This window comes from Oreochromis aureus, linkage group 6 (genome assembly GCF_013358895.1).
Source record: "Oreochromis aureus strain Israel breed Guangdong linkage group 6, ZZ_aureus, whole genome shotgun sequence".
Taxonomy (NCBI): Eukaryota; Metazoa; Chordata; class Actinopteri; order Cichliformes; family Cichlidae; genus Oreochromis; species Oreochromis aureus.
In genome coordinates this window covers 25,003,784-25,026,900 of record NC_052947.1, presented here as the reverse complement: position 1 = coordinate 25,026,900, position 23,117 = coordinate 25,003,784, and the positions used below count along the sequence as shown (strand labels likewise).

Below are 23,117 nucleotides of genomic sequence, written 5' to 3'. Positions count from 1 at the left end.
TCCCAGAATTGAACCAGGGACATCTCCCTTGTCAAGAAATGTGTAAACCACTACACTACAGAGGCTCTCAATGTAATGGTTACATTATTTTTTCACCTGTGAGAAGTTTATGCAATTTATTGCACTGCATTTCCTGAGACTAAGGTACTTCAGCACCACATCCATACATGCTATCTCTTTTTTTTAAATAAGCCAAGGGAGACATTAGAAATATTTCCTTTTTTGTTTTTTATTAAAAAAATACCAACACAACCAAAAAGGAAAAAAAAAAGATATGTGCATTTCACAAAGAGACTCATGCATACATTCTGACTTGAATGAGAACATGCTTTGTGTACAGTCGTGTTGTATGTGCCTCAATCCCACAATCAAAACAAAACATCACAGTAAAAGAAAAAGAAAAATAAGTTATCTGATTCACGACTGAACTGAAAAAGCAAAGGAGTGAGGAATAATAACAGTTTCTTCAGTGCTGCTGTGTAAACCATAAAATGCTAATAAGAGTCCTCGGGTGTGGTGACTTGTCCGGGAAACTGAGCAGCGTACGCCAAGGTTTGGCTGACATAACTTAAATAACAGCTGCACGATGTAGAGGTTAGCCCACCTCTACTAGAACACCTCACTTAACATGTAGTAAGTACCACATTCACAGCCAGCAGACAACAATCAAAAACCGTAGCTCTCATATTTCCATAAATAAATATAATAATCTATTACTTATTTACAGTGTTTCTTGATTAAAATTTACAAACGTAAAAAGACGACACCAAGACATATTTACAGAAAATATATACAGAAACAGTTCATAGAGCTGTGTAAGAAATCATCTACAATCACTTTTACCTTAATTATCTTCATTTAAAAAAAAAAAAAAAAAAAAGGAAAAAAAAAAGGATTTTCAAGCATTTTCTTCATTTTGGTTAACTTCAGAAAACGTAGCAGCTTTGGTGATTTACAGTGTAAACCATATGTAATCCACAGCAATATAAATGACTGACTGCCAAACTCTGTATGCAGGATAACAAGCCATAATATGATGCTGTGAAGACTATCAGTGGAGTGGGATTATTAAGGCATTTACTGTATGTGCATCCATAAACTTCACTAACCTAAAAGAGTGTGGCTGGAAGGCATACAGGAGTGTTAAGACAACATGGTTTAGGCTTTTCTAGTTAAGCTCGTAAATCGGCACCCAAAGGTGTTGTAACAATCTGTATCTTAGCAAGTATGCCTAAAAAATATAGATAGCATCAAAAGAATCATGGCTCCAGGACTAATAACATCATCTACTGAAACTATCCAATAGTCCTTCATTTAGTAATAATTTAGTGGTCGGACTTCTTTATGTCCTAGTTTCCTAAGTTTCAAAGATTGTTTCCTTTTTTTCAACCCTTTTGCAGGCTTGGACGGCACAGTGCTGAGGTCAGAGACATAAGCCACAAAATGAGGTCAACGGAGGAAGGGAATGATGTTGTTAAGCAGCGGTTCTTGTTTCCATCACTTCAACTAAAACTATTTTTTTCTTCATTGGCAGGTCAAGCCATATCCGTGTCATCCATGCTTAGCATTTGCCGCTGGAAAAAAAGAGTAACATTGTATGAGCAAAGCTTTCAAACTGATTAATTAATCTTTATTTTATTTAGAAACAATATTTCTAAAATGGTTTTAGGTTAAGATACCTCAGGATACACGTAGCCGTCAGAGCCGTTCCTGCAGATGTGTAACTCATCCTCGGTGGTTTTCTGGTACACGGGGTTGTCAAAGTGGATGGTGTTGGTGTTTTTCCTATGCCAGTGTCTCCAGAAGTACATTGCTCCAAATACCAGCAGGGCCATAATCACTGCAGAAGAAGAGAAGAGTTAAACGCCATTCAATGAAAAAGAGAGCAGATTAAGTATCCTTGAGTAAGTGAGCAGGTTTAAGATCTCATGTTTTGTTTACTGTGAAGAGCTAAAATGTGGGACTTACTCAGTGGCAACACAACGTAGAGAGCAACAGGGTGGGAGGAGGGTGGGGCTTCTTCAGGCTGCACGGCTGCTTGTCTGTCACCTGAAAAAGCAGAAAATAAATGTTTTCTTCATACAGTCTCTTAAAAAACCATGCCACTCTTATTTGACATGAGCTAGAAGACAGTTAGCTTAGCGTCACACGCAGTGGAGAGAGTCTAGGAAGTTAGCCATAAAATTACCCATAAAGATATAATTCAACATCATATATCACCCAATAAATAAATATCATTCAATAAAACTGGTACTGGTCATTTCAACCAGGCAGTAAGTAAGCAGGAAGCTTTCTGGAATAAATGTGTTAAGCTACTTTACTAAAGGTTAACATAGTGTTGCAACAGTGCCATAGTATACAGTTAATGTCAAAATAATAAATTCTACTTGGGCAAAAGGTAGAAAAATACATACATACAATATGATGCCAAAAGCAGCATCAGTGTTTTTGGCCACAATTAAAAAATTCATAACTGGGATGAGAACAATAATCTGAGTAACTAAAAATTTCTGTACCTTGAGCAGTGACGGCAGGCTTCTCTGTTTTCTGACTAGGCTGCACAGCAGAGGTAGTTGTGGGTTTCTTGGTGGTTGTAGTTGTGGTGGTCGGGTCTGGCTGCCTGGGTGTAGCAGGATTTGTGGGACCTTTTGGTGGGAGCGGAGCAGCAGTTTTGGGAGGCGCAGCTGTGCTTTCTGCAAAATAAAAATAAAAGGCTTCATTTTAGGATTTGATGTAAAATTCCATCTTTTTTAGTAAGAAGAGGAGGGGACGTTTACCTGCCACGCATTTCTTCATGTCCGGTCCCAGGACCATGCCATCAGGACAGGCACAGGTGTATCTGGGAGACTGTGGGTCGTTCTGAGGGGCAGGTAGGCACAGGAACTCACAACCTCCATTAGTGCACCAGTTTGAACCTAAAATAAAACAGGGAAGGCATTAGAAAAAATGATTCTAATTTCACAGATTCTTTTTCCAATATCTCTAATGTACAAATGTTTCCTTACTGGCTGGCTGCTTGAGTTCGTGGTGCAGTACGATGTCTTCTGGCTGGACGAGGTCCTTTGCTAGCTCGGTGATGTCGCTTCCTGTCAAGCGGTTGGCACTAAACACAGCAGCATTGCTCAAGTCTGTCCAAAACACTTTCTCCTGTTTTTAGAAAGAAATACAACTTAAGTTAAACTTAAATAACAGTTAGCACAGCACTCAACAATTGAAGCTCTGGCTTTATATGTTAAACCATTTCAGATAAAAACCCTCCATGAACTTCGTTAGACTTGGACTGGCTGGTTTTAACAATTTAAGAAACAACTAGTATTGTTAATAAATCAGGTAGATTTTTGGTCACTGTCCTTTTCCTCTTGTGATCATTACCAATTCTTAGTGGCAGTTTAATCAAATAACAACAATCCCTTTGACCTTCACTGAGTCAAAGTGAATCTGGGAATAAACTGCCTTCATCACTAACCTCAAAGACGGTCAGGGAGAGCGGGTGGGAGAGTTTTTCCTCATTAATAATGAGACTGTGTCGGGCCCCTCCATTCACATCGATGCTGGAGAGAGAGTGCAGCTTGGAGTCCACCCAGTATAGACGCTGGCTGACCATGTCTGGTAGGAAAATGAAACACACAAATAATAGTTTTGACTACAATACTTTCATTATACAGTAAATAAAGATCACTGCTAAAAATGCATTCAGGAAGCTGTGCTTACCCAGGGTGATGCCATTCGGCCACACAATGTTGTCTTTTACTAAAATAGTGCGATCTGCACCGTTCAGCCCACTCTTCTCAATCTTAGCTTCTTCACCCCAGTCTGTCCAGTACATCAAACTAAAGAGGACACAGCAAAAGAAACCGTGAGGCTAAACACAAAACGCACCAGTTCATGTCAAACTGACACTAATCTAAGGAAACGTACTCGCTGCGATGTCTGTTTAAACACTTACTTGTTTACTGGATCGACTGTGATGGCTCGTGGCTTGTCCAGGTCCGTTGCGATCAGGGTCTTCCTCTTACTGCCATCCGTTGTTGCTACAGAAATAGTCTTCAAAACACTGTCAGTCCAGTAGATGTTGCCATGGATCCAGTCCACCGCAATGCCCTCTGGGGCCTCTATCCCACCCTCAACCACCACACTGTGGTGAGAGGAATTGCCAGCCACATCTATCATAGAGCTGTTTGGAGGAAGGTAAGAGTGGAGAGATTAATTTTATCTGCATCCTGGGTCTCGAATGAGAGCCACTCCATACTGTGCAAAATGATGTAAGAAATCCATAAAGAAATGTAACATAGAAAACACAGACACAAATAGGTTTCAGCAGATAATATAATAAAAAAGTATAATTCAGTTATAAAGTAAATAAAAAGGGTAATTTAATACAAAGTGAATAAATAGTGGAGAATATTCATATTAATTTCATATTAATTTAATAACTGAGTCAAGTGCAAGGTTATAGACCAGGATAAGGGACACGGATAAAGATTCTAACCTGTAGATTTTCTTCAGAGACAGGTCAGACCAGAAGATCATCTTGTTTGGCATATCCATGTCGAGAGCCACTGCGTTCTTCAGCTGTGGGATCACACGCACGTAATCGCTGCGGTCCACTGTCAGCTTCCTCACCTCGTGTCTGTTGGTGAAGTACAAGGTGGGCACTGTGCCTGGTGGAGACAGAGGAGGACAGTTCGGTTAAACTTGCCTGTCTTGTCGGAAGGTTGTATCACAGGATCAAGCATTAAGTGGGTTTAAGTGGGCTTTCTTTCTAACATTACCTGATTCAGCCTTGCAGGTTTTGGTCGCAGGGTCAATCATATAGCGGTCTCCACAATCACACTTGTAGCTGCCAGGCAAGTTGATGCAGATCTGAGTGCAAGTGTCCGGCTCAGCACATTCGTCAATGTCTGCAGAATTGAAGAAGTTGGCTCATTTGTTTGTTTCTATTGTGCACATTGTTAAATGACATGTTTACGATTGTCTGGTTCTTAAGAGGCAGAATTTTAAATGTCTCCGTCCTCTCACCTTCGCAGGTTTTGTTGTCCGCCTTCAGCCTGTATCCAGCAGGGCAGGAGCAGTTGTAGCCAATCTTCAGATCATTGCAGTGGTGAGAGCAGCCGCCATTTCCGCTCAAACACTCATTGTTGTCTGCAGAGACAAACAGGCAAAAAGCTTTCAAATAATATTCACGACAACCAAATCCTTAGCTGACCAGGAATTTACTCATTCAAACCACAAGCTATGTAGGTCAAGTCTGGTATTCTAGTCATATTTCCCTACAGGCTGGCAGCCATGAATGTGTACAAGATGACTTCACTTACCGCACTCTTTCGCTGGTTCATCAGACCCGTCCTTGCAGTCGTTCTGCTTGTTGCACACTTTCTCCATGTCGATGCATTCCCCACTGCGACACTGGAACTTGTCTGAGCCTTCACATACTGTGGAAGAGACCAGGGGAGTATGAATGAGACCCCAATGTAATCATGTGGGACTTTCTTTCCTTTCAAGAAGGAAGCTTTCGTTTACAGTTTGTGGGTGAAACTCAATGAAATCTTTTTACCTGTATCACATTCAATCTCATCAGTGAAGTCCCTGCAGTCATGATGTCCATTACATTGGAGGCTTTTGTTAATGCAGGAGCCGTCCTTACACTGGAACTCATCTGAGCGGCAAGTAGAATGAGCTGAAAGAGAAGGAAGAAGGTAAATGAAGGAAAACACATGAGAGATGGGGAGAGAGAGTAATGGAATAGAGATTAGAATAAGAAGAAACATAATACCTCCAGAAATTATTTACTGTCTCCATTAAAAATGCAATGTGCAGGTTGGCTTTAATGGTAACTATAAATACATTTTTAAAAACTCACTGCAGTTAGCCTCGTCCGAACGATCCAGGCAGTCGAACCCTCCGTCACACTTCCAGTTGCCATGGATACAGTCCCCATTCGCACACTGGAACTCGTGAGAGCTGCAGCGAGGCGTCTTCTCTGGCTTCCTTCCCTCACAGTTCTGGGGCCACTCATCAGACCCATCGGAGCAGTCACTGTCTCCATCGCAGCGCCACACCATCGGCACGCACATTGAGTTGTTGCATTGGAAGGAGTGAGGGTTACAGGTGGGTTTGGGACAGGAAGCCTCATCTGAGCCGTCTGAGCAGTCGTTGTCGCTGTCGCAAACAAAGCTCTTGGATATGCACTGGCCATTGGCACAACGAAACTCATGATCGTCACACTGCTTGGCCGCTGTGGTGAAACAAGAGAGGAAGATAGGAGTTAGAAATCGATCAGTTATGATATCAATAACAACACTTATTTATTTATATGTATTAACTAGACTTCAGGATTGTAAATACACTATTAGTATTAGGTTTTTTTAAAGATCATTTGTCTTTAAGTCTGTTCTTCAAATCCCTTTTGAGATATTATTATTATACATTATTATACATAAAATTCATTCTTGCCAAAAGCATTTTCAGTTAGTCGTGTCTTGTTTGTGGATGCTTTAGCATGAACTTTGAGGTGTAGAAAAACTCGGCTGTGGTAGAAAACTTACTGCAGTTTTTCTCATCAGCGCCGTTAGTACAGTCGGCTTTGCCGTCACATTGCCAGTCTTTTGGTATGCACTGGCTCATGGGATCGCCACAGCTGAACTGTGAATCCCGACAGATTTTGACTCCTGAGGAGAGAAACACAAAGCATGACTCATTTCACGTGACAACAGAGAGACACAGCTTGTTGCTATTATGTCGTAAAGCTTAACAATCATTTACTTGTAGAAGCTGCAGTGACTTTGTTAATGTGTTTCTGATTCACTGTGGTGACAGTTTGATCATTTCCTTCATCATGTACATCATCCAAAACTAAATATTTTTAATTTGAATTGTGAGTTAGTGAACTTGCTGTGTTTTTACTGTTTTCTAAATATTAAAGAATTATCAAGAAATTGATCAGTCAAGCTTAAAAAAACTCGTGACTCCTAAGTGTAAAGTGTAGCTGTTATGTGATAACATACCACAGCTAGCAGGCAGCTCATCAGTTCCATCACCACAATCATCACTTCCATCACAAATCCACCTGCGGGTGATGCACCTCCCATTTCCGCACTTAAACTGATTGGCGTTGCATATGTAGGCTGCATCTGTGAAAGACAAAAATCACAACTGGAGTTCAGTGTGACGTGAGGACAAACTACCACCCTGGTTTACATTCAACATCACCAAATCTTCTTATCAGCACTCATCAATAAGCTCAGACCTTGTTGGCCGTGTTAAAACCTGTCATCATACCCCCCCCCAAAAAAATGTTATCACTGTGCAGTTAAAGAATGACTGAAAAATACACACGGGGGGAAAAAATTACAACTGAAAGCCACTGAAGTTCGGACAAACAACGGTGTAAAAAACCCCAAATATGTTAACAAAGGAAATTTGTTAATGTGTTACTGAAAATTAGAGTTGAAAGACAGTGAAGTACGGATAAGTGATGCTGTAAATAAGGGGGAAAAAACAGGTTTTACTTATTGCTTCACTCAGGAAATTAACACATTAAGTTACTGACACTGTGTGGTTCCCGTGTCTCATGTTAGAACTAATCAAAGTGACTTCAATATAAAGTATTCGGACAAAGAATTATTCCCCCCAAGTCATTCACACGCAAAGCCCAGTTTTTACAAACTTAGTCAAAAGATATAGACACAAACAGAAAACGTATTCAGTCTTGTTCCTCTCTTCAGCAAAGAGTTGTTTATCTGTCGTTTCATGTAGGAGGCAAACATTTCACTACTGTGTTTAAGGTTAAAAGTTTAAAGCTTTGCAACCTTAAACTGACCAAGGTTTCTTTCCGGCTCAGAGGTCGCGACCCTCAATGTCACCTCAGTGAACTAGCCGCTGAATGAAAAGGTGGCATTTAACATTGAGGCACGTGTGAAACTAACACAGGCCGGACACTGCCCCAAATATGCGTCATCCTCCATCACCTCCTCAATGCCTGTCCCTCCTGTGACCTGGAGGCTTAGGTTATTGTCAGGCTATCCCTTTAAGACAATAGCATGGGAGGAGTTGAACCATCACACCACCAGTTGCTGATTGGTCCCAGAGTGACATTCCTCATAACAGCATCACCACAGTGACCCGCAGATGGAGGCGGAGGCTCTAAACAGAAGAAATTCTGTCATCCCAGAAGTGTAAATGAGTGATGACACGTTACAAAAGAAACAGAACAGGTCTGACTGATTACGATAAGTTGGTGCAGATGGTTATAGCACAATGAGAGGATGCTTTCTCAACACTTGATATGTGGCCAAAGGTTGCCTCCCTGCTCTTCTCGAACTGTGAAAAGTAACACTGAATTGAGAAATGTACTGTATTTCTTGTCTTGCTATTTTAGCAACATTTAGTTGAGTCTGAGTTTCCCTTAAAGGGGAAAAAAACAGCTCTCCCTGTCCACGTCTTACACAAACATAGGATGAAGCCAGCAGAGGTTCCAGGAACAGACTTTCCAAAACATACTACTGAACTAACGCACATACAACACGTTATTGAGTGCTCAGTTTACATCTACAGCAAACTTTAAACAACTCTCACTTATTTCCCCTTTTTATGAAGCACCCATTTAAATTGAATCCACTGAAAAAAAAAGGAGGAACAAAAGCAGGTCAAAAGCTGCTTCTTCCCAATCTTTAAACTTTCAACCTCGTCCCCAAGAGTGGAAAATATAAACTTCCCAAGCCTATGTTTTCATTTTCCACTGCTAATGTTTCCCACAACCCTCTTGAGTCTCTCATTAAGACTGCTCAGTAAAATGAGGTTTCCACGAACTCTTTACCGTAAGTCTTTCTCAAAGACAAAAGTAAAGTTGAAGGTGATATATTTCTCTCTGTTTTGTGTTTTGACATTTTCAGACCTCAATGTTCAGAAATTCCCCAACGGTTTGTGGCCTTGTTTGCCTCTTTGTTCATAACATGTCATAAAGCAAATTTGTGAACACTGCAGTTTAAATAGAAACTGATCTTTATCACTTTTAGTCAGTTTACAATCCGAAAACTAAGTTCAGAAGTATCACTACTGCATCAAAAACTACCTCTAGTCTATTTTAAAGATAGCCTTAGATGCAACAGACAGAGCCTTAAAACCTAAGACCACAAACTGCCAGTATGTTTACTAGTTTGAACAGGATGTCAGACAGCTCAGGTAGAGCGTACTTTTCTGCAAGAGAAAGTGCACCCACCAGTTTCTATTTATACCCACAGTATAAACCTTCAAAGCCACCAGACCTCACACATACAACACTACCATACAAGGCTATACAGGCACTACCTTAAACACATGCCAGGGCACTATGGTTCAGTTCAAAATGTAGTAAAACTAAAGCTTGTCTGACAGCAGAAACTTGCTTTACACAATCAGTCACAATGCTGAGTGACAACAATCATCCCTTGTGACTACATGAGACTTTGTTCTCTAACAATGCATTGCTGTCTTTCTGTGGTACGTGTCTGCAATATACACACACCAGAGGCCTTCATAAAGAGAAGGTTTTATTTATTCAATCATATACCCAGCAGTTAATTAATAACCAGGATGGATATCCATCACAAGGACCGACAGCACTCACTTGTGCATTAGGTCTGGATTTATGATGATTAGTCTGGTCATGTAGCTGCACTTTATTGAGTCCAATGGAGTCATTGCCTGATAAATGAAGACAGTAATGTGCTCGAATGATGTTAGATTGAAACATGCTTTGAACAAGTGCAAGACTTGATAATGAGATGGCCATCTGCAGAAGAGCGAAAGTAGCAATGCTTTGCTTTGTGACCTTCAAATAATTTCAGTATTTTATGCCTAAGTAAAGACTATGTTAATGCGTGAATGATTCCTATACTCTAAAGCTGGAGGTATTTCTAAATAATAAATAGGCAAGACTATAAAGTGTGTCTCTATTTGTGAGTCACTGTACAGGTTTCTTCTCCTATGTAGGAAAAGGGAGGTTTTTATTACACACAAACACACACGCACAGCTATACATACACTAGCAAATATAATGAATGGAAGCGAAAATCTGAAAAGCTTTTGTTGGAGAGTACAGATTTTAGGGAGGATTAATGAAGCAGGAGGCAAAATGGTGCTGCTGAACATTGTTTCCTTAGGGGGAGTTCACTCATTCAGTGACCATGTTTCAGGACGATAATGGGACATTGTAAGGATCGGCCCAAGACTTCACATGGCACAAAAGCCTGAATACTAATGATGTGAGGGAACAATTGAACACGTTTTAAATACTGAATCTTGATTAAATGAATGTGTGTCATTCACTTTTTAATGAATTTTAATGTTTCATCGTGTTAAATATTAAATTTAAGCCATTTAGGGAATATATCCGTTTAATCCAAATTTCGACACCGCCTTTTTATTATCTGCTTTGTTCAGTTAATTCTCTTTAGTTCATATTTTTATTCAAAGGTTCCTGCGACACTTCTGGCTCAGTTTCCCCCATTTTTGCGTCACAGTGGAAAACGTAGGCTACATCCTGTCTTCTGTGAGGCCTGGAAACCTCTGAGTGTTCAAACTGTTCATTAACAGATACATTAACTCATTCTTTATACAGTCAGTAAAAGTACTTCGAAGCTATTTCCTCAGATATTTTTCAACAAATGTGCGCAGCTACAGTAAAAATGCAGACTTTCTTGCATCCAATTTCCTGCATCACGCTGGAAGGAGGGAGCCTCGTCTTTCAGCCGCACCCTCCACCCCTCCTAGCTCCATTCGTTGACAACGGCCTTTTTTGGGCCACGCCCACCCGAAACTCAAAGCCGGCCGGCAAGTCGAGCATGGTTGGATGTTCTGTTTCATTTTACAGCGAAATGAACCAATCAAAACGCCGTGCGTACATTCATTCATATATGCCAAAATCGTAAACCACGTTGTGGAATTATCCTTGGAATTATTGACTTGTATATCTTTATGTATATTTTTTTTTTTATCGCAGGTATATGAATTACAGAATTCATATAACATTTTCAAAAAATAGAATAATTTTTACTCCGAGTCATTCAGCGGAAGACGTCAACATTTAAATCTATAACACCGCCTATAACCAAGCAAAAAGCCCACAAAGCAACCATAATACTGATACATCGAACATATTTCACAGCCATATACTGATACAAAGAATCAGGTTATTACACCCCATAAAAAACAAAAAACAAAAAACAAAACACAAGAAAGGAAATGCAGTTGCCGGGAAATCTATTTCCTTACCTGTTTGAGGCAAACAATGAGTAAGCATCAACAGACACCAGCAAGCGGACAGCCCGGCAAGTCCCTTCCAAATCCCAAACATGTCCCGTTTCTTCTTATATTGTCAGCTACAAAAAAGAAGTCAGCTGTGAGCACAGATGTGGAAAAAGAAGGAAGAGTTCGCGGTTGTATCTGTGCGTAAAAAGACTCCGGAGGAGACAGAGTCCCAGAGGAGAGTCACACAGTACTGGTCCGTGAAAGCCGAGTGTGGGCAAAATATATTAAGGGGCCCGTGTGACATCTGACCATTTTCTATGCGGCTGACAAGAGGGCGGTGCCAAACCAGTGGTGTGATGTTTGAATTTGGCCTTGAGCATTGCTTGGGGGTGGAGCCTACTGGTTCCATCACTCCTCCATGAACAAGCATAGCTTCCTCCTGTGTGTGTGTGTGTGTGTGTGTGTGTTTTAGAACGTATAATGTGTCTGAAAGGAAGAGGAAACTCTGACTGCACAATAAAGTATCTAACTGTAACACATTGATAGCACTTTTTACAAAAAAGCCACAAAAGATGCCACATGCAGTCTCACTACAGTCAGACTGACTGTGATGATAACACTTTGGTAAATGAAGACAACAAAAAGAGCAAGTGTGAGAGTGTGCTACAACATGTGGAGTTAAATAGTAGCAAGAAAGAAACAGTGATGAGAACCACACACATTTAGAGTGTGGTTGTTGTGCAACTTTCAGCCCCCTCCACCACCACCCCTTTATTCAACCTCAATTCCATATTAAAAACTAACCAGACGATTTATGAATGATCCTAATACAAAGATGACTGAAAAAGGAAAATAATGATAATAAATAATTCATAATAATGGGCCAAATGCAGCACAGATATGTACGCTGCATATCTTTATACTCCATCAGTTTCGCTGCAGCCTGACTGCTCTCCTGATCAGAATGCCTTGAATTGTCAGGATGCTTTAATTCTGACAAACTGACATACTTTAGCTTACTGTATTAACCAGGTCTATGCAAATACAAAATATCAGGTTATTTGTGTCAACAGTCACTGTTCGATCTCCAAGCGCAGGCAGATCATTTGCAAAGCAAAATATCAGCTTTATAAGTGAAGCACGTTGTTTGCTGCAGAAAAAGCTGCAATTTACAGGAATCAGTCAAATACTCTGGGGGCCAGACGCCTCATGGATTCTTCCCTGGAAAACCTCTACAGCCAGGAAAATTGGTCTGCCACATCACTGTGTTCTCATCCCTCCCTTTAATGCTGCTTGATGTAACTCCCAAAAATGGAGTGTCTGGTTACACAGAAAAGTGATTCCAGTTTTTCCTCGCATGTTTTGGGGAAAATCACATTTTTAATAGGTTTGAGATCAGTGCCAATGAAGAAGAGAGATTTTTGCTTCAGAACACATGGACATGATACATATGTAGAAGTCAAATCAGGCAGATAAAGTGTTTTAATGTTTTTAAAGAAGGACTCGTGTCTGTGTGTGAGTGCTTCCATAGTAAGAAAGAGGGAGGAGGAGCTGGGATTGGCTCCTCGTAGGGGCAGGGAATGATCTGTGGGAGGCATTCCTGGAATGTAAAAAAAGCAGCTGGATTACATATTCTGGTTCCCGGCATCACCACACACACTGCTAACACACACAGAGGGCAACTCTTAAACCATGTGTACACTTTAAATAGGGCCTACATCATGGCCGGTACATTTAGTCAAACATCAACTCTACTTACTTCCGTAAAGGCCTGTGAGTCATTAAAAGGGCTCCTTAATAATGACTTACAAGCCCCATTTTTTCCCCTTTTTATTTGCAATGTGAACAGTAATACAAACACAGTATCACCACTGCTGTTAACAGAAACAAGGTTGGACGTGTTCCACTCTAGTGTGACACTGGGCCACCTGGACCTCAAACTGCTAAATGGAAATAAGCCATTATTTTATTATATTTAAGAACAATGTCAGTGAAAACATTTTTTTTCTAGCAAATACATAGTATCATTATATACAATTGTTATAGATTTGGAACATACATTGGTACCATGACTGGGGGGAGCATGGGTGCAAATAAACCATATGCCATTAACATGATCTTGTTCTTTGACATAAGAGTGGGAATGTTATCCAGCTCAGTCCTAATTAATCAGCAGCTTTCTGAATTATTTCCAACATTCTCCATCTTATCCTGATGACTACTGTGTCTCCAAGTCTCCCTATCTACAGTGTTGGTAGTCTGTGTTCACACCCTGATTGTCAATCACTGATTCGTAGGCTGAATTGTTATTTTGCTTCCCTCCATTAGCAAACACATTAATAGGAGATACCAGAGAAGGAATAAATAGTGGACTAGTTCTACTAGATAAATCTTCCGTACTCTGTGAATTCAGGCAGCCTTGAATTCTTATCGACGCTCTTCTACTAAAGAGAGAACTGGATTCAGTCAAAAACACACCACTTCATTAAATGCCTTGAGTTGTGAAAATTACGAGTGTCTCAGGGCCAACAAAGCTGATAAGCGTGCACATGCATACGTAATTCATGTGCAAACTCTGATGCCCGAAGGCCAGATGTGATGGTAAAGCAGCTAATGTCTAACAGGTTCCAGTTAAAATACAACTAACAAATCAGAAGTCGGAAGAGTACAGACACACACGCTCACACACTTACACAACCTTTTTCCAAGAGCATGGGTGTGTCTTTGTCAGTGTTGCGTGAAATTTTCGCAACTCACGGTCTTACCCTAACTCAGGTCTGTCTCTGAGCATTTGTGGTTCTGAAATCATATAAAATTGTCAGCCACACCATTTTTCTGTTTAAAATCAGCACTTCTCTGTGCTGCCTGTGAACACAGTGGAACTTCCTTTAGAGCAATAAATCATTTTATTGCCGACAGAAACGCAAAAGTATAAAAGTTATTGTGAAGCCATTAAAGGGAACTCTTCATGGACTCAGGCTTGGACTTCAAGCTTTTTCTGACAAAAAAATCTTATTATAATTTGAAATTATACAAGGAAAAGTAAAATTACACACATATGTCCATGTTACCAGATATGTGTGCTGTTTGTGTCACGTGTATGTTCACTGCTTTGTTGTGGCAAAGAAGCCCAAAATTAGTGTGAATTACTTTTCCACTGCTGTTGCTGCTGCTGCCCCTCCTCCCTCCGCAGATGTTAACAGCTGCTTTTAAGTTGCTGGAGGGGCAGTCCAAGGGTTTCTAGAAATAAGGAAAACTAGTTTGTCCCCCTCCCCCTCTCATCCTTATGAATCAACACTGTGGACCTTCTGGAGTCTGCGATGAGTACATCTCCTTAGGCATACTGTACATTCATGAGCAAACATACATTTTAGGGGCATAGCAGTGCCGTTTGTCATCTGCAAGAAGAGTTTCTGTTTTGATTTGCTCATATCAACATACTTGGAGTGAGACTCTTACAACATGACTCTACTTTTAGATTCTCTTGGATGCTTTGACCATGGTATTATTAATAAGAGGATTAAAGGTATAAATGAACAGAGGGACACCTGATTTTGTACTTCTGGGACTTTTTTTTTTTAACTCACTGAAGAAAGCTCTTTGGGCATATGGGCTTAAAATCACTGACAGATCTAAAGAGCATGAGTGTGAGTTCACTGGGTCAATCCTAAAATATTTCTTATATTTGTATAAGACCTCCTCCTAGTGGTGAAATTGGATAATTACACCTTCCCACTTGTTTCATGGAAGGAAGAAATAGTTTCCGCTGAGATGTTTCTTACTTAGAAGACTAAAACATATAAATACTTCCAAAACTTTAGACTCAAACTAACTTATTGGGATTTCTTCTTATTGGCCTCCAGCTGTTAGGAATACAATCTAATGGAGTAACATCATCAGCAACTAACTTTTCAGTTCTGATAAATGTGCCAATAATGCTGAGTAGTTGTTTATATTAAAAATAATTCTTTAAAGTTATTTGTCCAACATAATTTAAACTACACACAGTCCCACACTCAAATAAAAAGAAAGTCATTTACAAGCTCAAATGAAAAATGCCTTTAATCTAAAAGTATGCCTAATCTATGTCTCACCATATTTTCGGCCCCTTAGTATCAGCTGAGTGTCAGTTTGGATCATTTCAAACTGGTTTCCTGAACATGACAATGAGTTCACAGTACTCAAATGGTCTCCACAGCTACCAGATCATCCAATGAGGCACCAATGGGATGTGGTGACGTGGTAGATTTGCAGGATGGATGGGCAGCTGACAAATCTGCATCAGCGGTGTGACGCTATCACTGTTTAGGTTAGAAACCCCAAACAGTGATATCAGCATGGAGCAATATCTCAGAGGAATGCTTCCAGCATCTTGTTGACTTTATGCCATAAATAATTAAAGCATTTCTGGAAGCAAAAGGGGTCCAAGCATGACATTAATGCCCATGATGAGTGTATGTAAACTACGCTACATGTGTGGTAGAATAGGTAACTAGCTATGTGTCCATAAATTATACTGATTGTGCAAGCGGTAAATGCGTGCATTCAAATTATAATCTGAAAATACTCTACACAGTATATCCAACACCACACAGCCACAGAGAGGAGCCAGTGTCCAAAATCAAAAGCAGAAAAAGTGCCGAAATAGATGAAACTGTTCTGAAATCCTAAAGTCACCACACAACAACAGAAGAACAAGTTACAGTACTCATGTATTACAACCTTGTGATTCTTGAATTCTACAATCAACAGTTGTAAGTGCTTATACTGGAAGTGTGACAGGTAAGCAGCAGCAGCAAGGTAAAGTAGGGTGTTTTTATTCTGTACAATAGTGGAGAATGACTGGGCCTCAGCTCCATCGAACCTCAGACAAATAACTGTGTAGTGTTGCTAAAGAGCTTCTGAGAAGTCTGGAAACACCCTGCGTACACCCTGGCTGGCTTTCCAACCTAAACAGTCACAAACATGTGATGTACACACACCTCAGGAATCACAGCAGGTCCAGAGACTGTTGTCACAAAACATCATCAAAGTGAGGCAGAGATGAAACATCAGCTCTGTTTATATCCAGAGGATATACGCAAGGTCAGGCAGCAGCTTAACACTGAGTTAAAACACAGCTCAGTTTGCCTTCAGAGTTTACTTCCTCAAAGGTGTGAGACAATACTGAGTAAAGCACAGCCTTCAGGTTATGTAAGGAATTATTTACAGTTTGTCCAAAAATTAGAAAATACAGATAACTGATTAAAAGGAAGTTAATGTTTTAATAGTGAAACTTATGATGGCAACATTTGACCTTAAAACCCATGTTTGACATTTCAAACATTTTCTGTAACTCACTGAGTGTTACATGGTTATGTTTATTCCAAGATTTGGTAATGTGTCCTCCTGTTGGCATCCATAAGTGGATACGACAAAACAGACAATAGGTGGCAGTATAGTAAAATGTAGTATTAATTTGGATCATAATACCAATGCATTAACTTTTTATATGTAACGTTTTTATACAGGTCTTGGTGGCAGGGTCAGTCTCATAGCCCTCTTCACAATCACACTTGTAGCTGCCTGGCAGGTTGATGCAAATCTGAATGCAAGTGTTCGGCTCAGTGCATTCATCAATGTCTGCAAATAAACAAATAGAAGTAAGAACTTGGCATCTTTGGATTCTTAAAAAAAAGTTGTTTCTAATGAACTTTCTTAAATCACATGTTTATGACCCATGGCCTGGTTGTTAGAGTACAGAAATGTTTCCGTTCTCTCACCTTCACAGGTTTTGTTGTCTGCTTGTAACCTGTATCCAGCAGGACATGAGCAGTTAAATCCAATCTTCAGATCGTTGCAGTGGTGAGAGCATCCGCCATTCCCGGTCAAACACTCATTGTTGTCTACGGAGACAAAGAGGCAGAAATTTTTAAAATAATATTCATGAACAAAAGATCATTAGCCAACTGAAAACTCACATTAATGCGTTTCTGAACATAACAATCAATGACCAGTAATATTCAGATAGGTGACGCATAAAAAACATTTATTTAATCTAACACCGCATCTTTAGTAACTCTATTCTTTAGCAATGAATATGGCCCCACTTCTTGTATGGTGCCTGACAGCATCAGGACATGCTTTTAATGAGATGACTGATGTCATCGGGTATCTCCTCACAGATCTGGACCAGGGCATCACTCAGCTCCTGGGCAGTCAGAGGTGCAGTATGGCTGTGTTGGATGAACTGAATCATAATATCTCTAGAGCTGTTCTATAGGATTAGGCTGCACAGCAGAGGTAGTTGTGGGTTTCTTGGTGGTTGTAGTTGTGGTGGTCGGGTCTGGCTGCCTGGGTGTAGCAGGATTTGTGGGACCTTGTGGTGGGAGCGGAGCAGCAGTTTTGACTTTAACGGGAGGTGCAGCTGGCTTAATTTCAGTATTTGATGTAAATTCCATCTTTTTTAGTAAGAAGAGGAGGGGACGTTTACCTGCCACGCATTTCTTCATGTCCGGTCCCAGGACCATGCCATCAGGACAGGCACAGGTGTATCTGGGAGACTGTGGGTCGTTCTGAGGGGCAGGTAGGCACAGGAACTCACAACCTCCATTCGTGCACCAGTTTGCACCTAAAATAAAAAAAGGAAAGGCATTAGAAAAAATGATTCTAATTTCACAGATTCCTTTTCAATATCTCTAATGTACAAATGTTTCCTTACTGGCTGGCTGCTTGAGTTTGTGGTGCAGTACGATGTCTCTTGGCTGGACGAGGTCCTTTGCCAGCTTGGTGATGTCGCTTCCTGTCAAGCGGTTGGCACTAAACACAGCAGCTTTGCTCATGTCTGTCCAAAATACTTTCTCCTGTTTTTGGAAAGAAATACAACTTAAGTTAAACTGATTAACTATAGACAATCATTCTTTACAATACAATAATTACAGTTCTAAAACTGTTTATAACTTGTATAGTTCATATTTCATATTTCTGTATAGTTTTCATATTTATATCCTGTACATAGCTTGTACACTCACTACAGCCTGTACATACTTATAGTTATAGCATATTCATAGCATACCTTCATACTGTGTACATTGTAACATACCTATAATAGACCCATTTTTGTAACATATCTATGCATCTTATTGCTAATATATATTTTGTAATATATCTATTGCTAAAGCACTTTATGGATGGATGCAAACTGCATTTTGTTGCAATTCTATTGCATATGACAATAAAATTGAATTCAATTCTATTGTATTCTATTAACAATTAGTACAGCGCTCAACAATTGAAGCTCTGGCTTTATATGTTAAACCATTTCAGATAAAAACCCTCCATGAACTTCGTTAGACTTGGACTGGCTAGTTTTAACAATTTAAGAAACAACTAGTATTGTTAATAAATCAGGCAGATTTGTGGTTCCTGTCCTTTTCTTCTTGCGATCATTACCAATTCTTAGTGGCAGTTTAATCAAATAACAACAATCCTTTTGACCTTCACTGAGTCAAAGTTAATCTGGGAATAAACTGCCTTCATCACTAACCTCAAAGACGGTCAGGGAGAGCGGGTGGGAGAGTTTTTCCCCATTAATAATGAGACTGTGTCGGGCCCCTCCATTCACATCGATGCTGGAGAGAGAGTGCAGCTTGGAGTCCACCCAGTATAGACGCTGGCTGACCATGTCTGGTAGGAAAATGAAACACACAAATAATAGTTTTGACTACGATATTTTCATTAAACAGAAAATAAAATCACTGCTAAAAATGCATTCAGGAAGCTGGGCTTACCCAGGGTGATGCCATTCGGCCACACAATGTTGTCTTTTACTAAAGTAGTGCGATCCGCACCGTTCAGCCCACTCTTCTCAATCTTAGCTTCTTCACCCCAGTCTGTCCAGTACATCAAACTAAAGAGGACACAGCAAAAGAAATCATGAGGCTAAAGACAAAACGCACCAGTTCATGTCAAACTGACACTAATCTAAGGAAACGTACTCGCTGCGATGTCTGTTTAAACACTTACTTGTTTACTGGATCGACTGTGATGGCTCGTGGCTTGTCCAGGTCCGTTGCGATCAGGGTCTTCCTCTTACTGCCATCCGTTGTTGCTACAGAAATAGTCTTCAAAACTCTGTCAGTCCAGTAGATGTTGCCATGGATCCAGTCCACCGCAATGCCCTCTGGGGCCTCTATCCCACCCTCAACCACCACACTGTGGTGAGAGGAATTGCCAGCCACATCTATCATAGAGCTGTTTGGAGGAAGGCAAGAGTGGAGAGATACATTTTATCTGCATCCTGGGTCTTGAATGAGAGCCACTCCATACTGTGCAAAATGATGTAAGAAATCCATAAAGAAATGTAACATAGATAATCCAGACACAAATAGACTTCAGCAAATATAAAGAAGTATAATTCAGTTATAAAGTAAATAAAAAGGTTAATTTAATACAAAGTAAATAAATCGAGGAGAAAATTCATATTAATTTCATATTAATTTAATAACTGAGCCAAGTGCAAGGTTATAGACCAGGATAAGGGACACGGATAAAGATTCTAACCTGTAGATTTTCTTCAGAGACAGGTCAGACCAGAAGATCATCTTGTTTGGCATATCCATGTCGAGAGCCATCGGGTTCGTCAGCTGTGGGATCACACGCACATACTCGCTGTGGTCCACTGTCAGCTTCCTCACCTCGCGTCTGTTAGTGAAGTACAAGGTGGGCACTGTGCCTGGTGGAGACAGAGGAGGACAGTTCGGTTAAACTTGCCTGTCTTGTCTGAAGGTTGCGTCACAGGATCAAGCATTAAGTGGGTTTAAGTGGGCTTTCTTTCTAACATTACCTGATTCAGCCTTGCAAGTTTTGGTCACAGGGTCAAACATATAGCCGTCTCCACAATCACACTTGTAGCTGCCAGGCAAGTTGATGCAGATCTGAGTGCAAGTGTCCGGCTCAGCACATTCGTCAATGTCTGCAGAATTGAAGAAGTTGGCTGATTTGTTTGTTTCTATTGTGCACATTGTTAAATGACATGTTTACGATTGTCTGGTTCTTAAGAGGCAGAATTCTAAATGTCTCCGTCCTCTCACCTTCGCAGGTTTTGTTATTCGCCTCCAGCCTGTATCCAGCAGGGCAGGAGCAGTTGTAGCCAATCTTCAGATCGTTGCAGTGGTGAGAGCAGCCGCCATTTCCGCTCAAACACTCATTGTTGTCTGCAGAGACAAACAGGCAAAAAGCTTTCAAATAATATTCACGACAACCAAATCCTTAGCTGACCAGGAATTTACTCATTCAAACCACAAGCTATGTAGGTCAAGTCTGGTATTCTAGTCATATTTCCCTACAGGCTGGCAGCCATGAATGTGTACAAGATGACTTCACTTACCGCACTCTTTCGCTGGTTCATCAGACCCGTCCTTGCAGTCGTTCTGCTTGTTGCACACTTTCTCCATGTCGATGCATTCCCCACTGCGACACTGGAACTTGTCTGGGCCTTCACATACTGGGGAAGAGACCAGGGGAGTATGAATGAGACCGCAATGTAATCATGTGGGACTTTCTTTCCTTTCAAGAAGGAAGCTTTCGTTTACAGTTTGTGGGTGAAACTCAATGAAATCTTTTTACCTGTATCACATTCAATCTCATCAGTGAAGTCCCTGCAGTCATGATGTCCATTACATTGGAGGCTTTTGTTAATGCAGGAGCCGTCCTTACACTGGAACTCATCTGAGTGGCAAGTAGAATGAGCTGAAAGAGAAGGAAGAAGGTAAATGCATGAAAACACATGAGAGATGGGGAGAGAGAGTAATGGACTAGAGATTAGAAGAAGAAGAAGAAATACCTCCAGAAATTATTTACTGTCTCCATTAAAAATGCAATGTGCAGGTTGGCTTTAATGGTAACTATAAATACATTTTTAAAAACTCACTGCAGTTAGCCTCGTCCGAACGATCCAGGCAATCGAACCCTCCGTCACACTTCCAGTTGCCATGGATACAGTCCCCATTCGCACACTGGAACTCGTGAGAGCTGCAGCGAGGCGTCTTCTCTGGCTTCCTTCCCTCACAGTTCTGGGGCCACTCATCAGACCCATCGTCGCAGTCTCTGTCTCCATCGCAGCGCCACACCATCGGCACGCACCTTGAGTTGTTGCATTGGAAGGAGCGAGGGTTACAGGTGGGTTTGGGACAGGAAGCCTCATCTGAGCCATCTGAGCAGTCGTTGTCGCTGTCGCAAACAAAGATTTGAGGTATGCACCGGCCATTGGCACAACGAAACTCATAATCTCCACACTGCTTGGTCGCTGTGGTGTGATAAGAGAGGGAGATAGGAGTTAATATGGGTATAAAGGTGGAAAACACATGAAGAATAACGCTTTAAAAATACATTAATTAATTTTGTCCAACTGCAATCTACAGGTACAAAGCACACAATTCCAGTCAAGTCCAGTTTTCGCATCAGTTGCTTAGCTTTCCTGTGTCCCTTCAGTGGTAATTATATTACAATGCACTGCTGTTATAGTCAGCCTTGCCACCACAGTGCCATTTCTCTGGGACACAATGGTTCAGATAGTCATCAACTGCTAAACCATTTCCCAACCTGTTGTTGCTTTCATTCACACCAAAGCAGCTGAAAAGAATTCACAATGGTCTATGCTTTCTGACTGGACAGTCACAAGTGCTCAATATTTAATTAATAATTTAGTCATTTATTAAGCAGTATATTTCACTTTTTTACACTGAGTGCTCAGGGATACACCACAGGTAGCAGGCACAATATAGTGCCATCACCCCAATCATCACTTCTATCACAAATCCACCTGTGGTGGTGCACCTCACCTCAAATTCCCATTCTGCAAATGTAGGTGGCATTTATCAACTATACAAATCACAAGTGGAGTCCAGTGTGCCGTGAGGACAAATTGACAATTAACGTGTTGGACATGTGCAGAGGAGGCATAGTGGATATACTGGACAAAGGATGTTGAAAATGAAGCTGCCAAGCAGGAGGAAAAGAGGAAGACCACAGAGAATATTCATGGAAGTAGTGAAGGAAGACGTGCAGGGGGTTGGTGTGACAGAGGAGGTAGGATAAGGTAAAGGCAGATGATCTGCTGGTGGGGCTCATAAAAGGAGCAGCCGAAAGAAGAAGACAACATTGTGTGGGTATGAAGCTAACTGTGCCAAATATAACCGTTCCCCATAAAACTATTTTTTGCTGACAGTGTGACACTATAAGCCAAGCTGGTTAAAGTAGTTCAGCAGTAGTTCATGCATCAGTTTGCAACTTGAAATTAAAAAGTCTGATTTTAAGGTGTTTACTGGCTCATACTGGTGGAACCTGGGACCAGTACTCTTGTGGAGGTTCAGTGCTTTGCACCGCTGTAAACATCTTGTTTCCAGTCATGGTTCTGACTAACAGACAAACAGAGAGGGAAAGATTTTGTTTTCTTATTTGCATGTAAACAGATGTACTCTGGGTTTTATCGCACATGTAGTTTTATCACACTTCTCCTTTCTGCATAACTTTTAATGAAGCACATCGAGTCTACTACAAAACAGGAGGAAAGAAAGAGTTGGTGAAAAGTTCAATTTCTTACCCGTTTCAGACGAACAATGAACAAGTGTCAAAAGACACCAGCAAGCAGACAGTCCTGCGAGTCCCTTACAAATCTTAGACATGTCCTCTTTTATCTTCTTTTTCTTTGACAAGAATAAAAAGATGACTGTGAGCAAAACTATATAGAGAGCCTCAGTCACATGAGTGTTGCACCATTCCCAGCTGGGGTGTTTGAAATGGGCAGCAAGCCGCGCTGAGCCCACTCCCTCCCTAAGAGTGCTTATCTTCGTCCCAACCAGTGAGTTTTCCTCTCTCTCTCTGTCTGTCTGTCTCTCTCTCTCTCTCTCTCT

The 23,117-nt window shown here is 40.8% G+C and overlaps 1 protein-coding gene across 3 annotated transcripts; it reads right to left on the bottom strand.

The window, feature by feature from the left end:
- Positions 1-209: 209 nt before the first annotated feature.
- ldlrb (low density lipoprotein receptor b) lies at positions 210-23,041 on the bottom strand. 3 transcript variants are annotated; one of them, XM_039613909.1, is made up of 18 exons: positions 22,808-23,041; positions 7,005-7,130; positions 6,546-6,668; positions 5,861-6,235; positions 5,555-5,677; positions 5,316-5,432; positions 5,020-5,142; positions 4,773-4,901; positions 4,490-4,661; positions 3,947-4,174; positions 3,712-3,830; positions 3,467-3,606; positions 3,006-3,147; positions 2,778-2,915; positions 2,517-2,693; positions 1,969-2,049; positions 1,680-1,840; positions 210-1,574 (listed from the first exon to the last, which is right to left on the bottom strand). In XM_039613909.1, the coding sequence occupies exons 1-18, from the start codon at positions 22,887-22,889 to the stop codon at positions 1,536-1,538; spliced, it is 2,595 nt and encodes an 864-aa protein (XP_039469843.1). In that variant the 5' UTR covers positions 22,890-23,041; the 3' UTR covers positions 210-1,535. The 3 variants fall into 3 exon arrangements, with proteins under 3 accessions (XP_039469843.1, XP_031597089.2, XP_031597091.2); XM_031741229.2 differs by lacking the exon at positions 22,808-23,041 and adding an exon at positions 11,251-11,512; XM_031741231.2 differs by lacking the exons at positions 210-1,574; positions 1,680-1,840; positions 1,969-2,049; ... (12 more) ...; positions 6,546-6,668; positions 7,005-7,130 and adding exons at positions 16,023-16,848; positions 16,989-17,111; positions 17,699-17,836; ... (8 more) ...; positions 20,833-20,955; positions 21,137-21,511.
- Between the last annotated feature and the right edge of the window lie 76 nt (positions 23,042-23,117).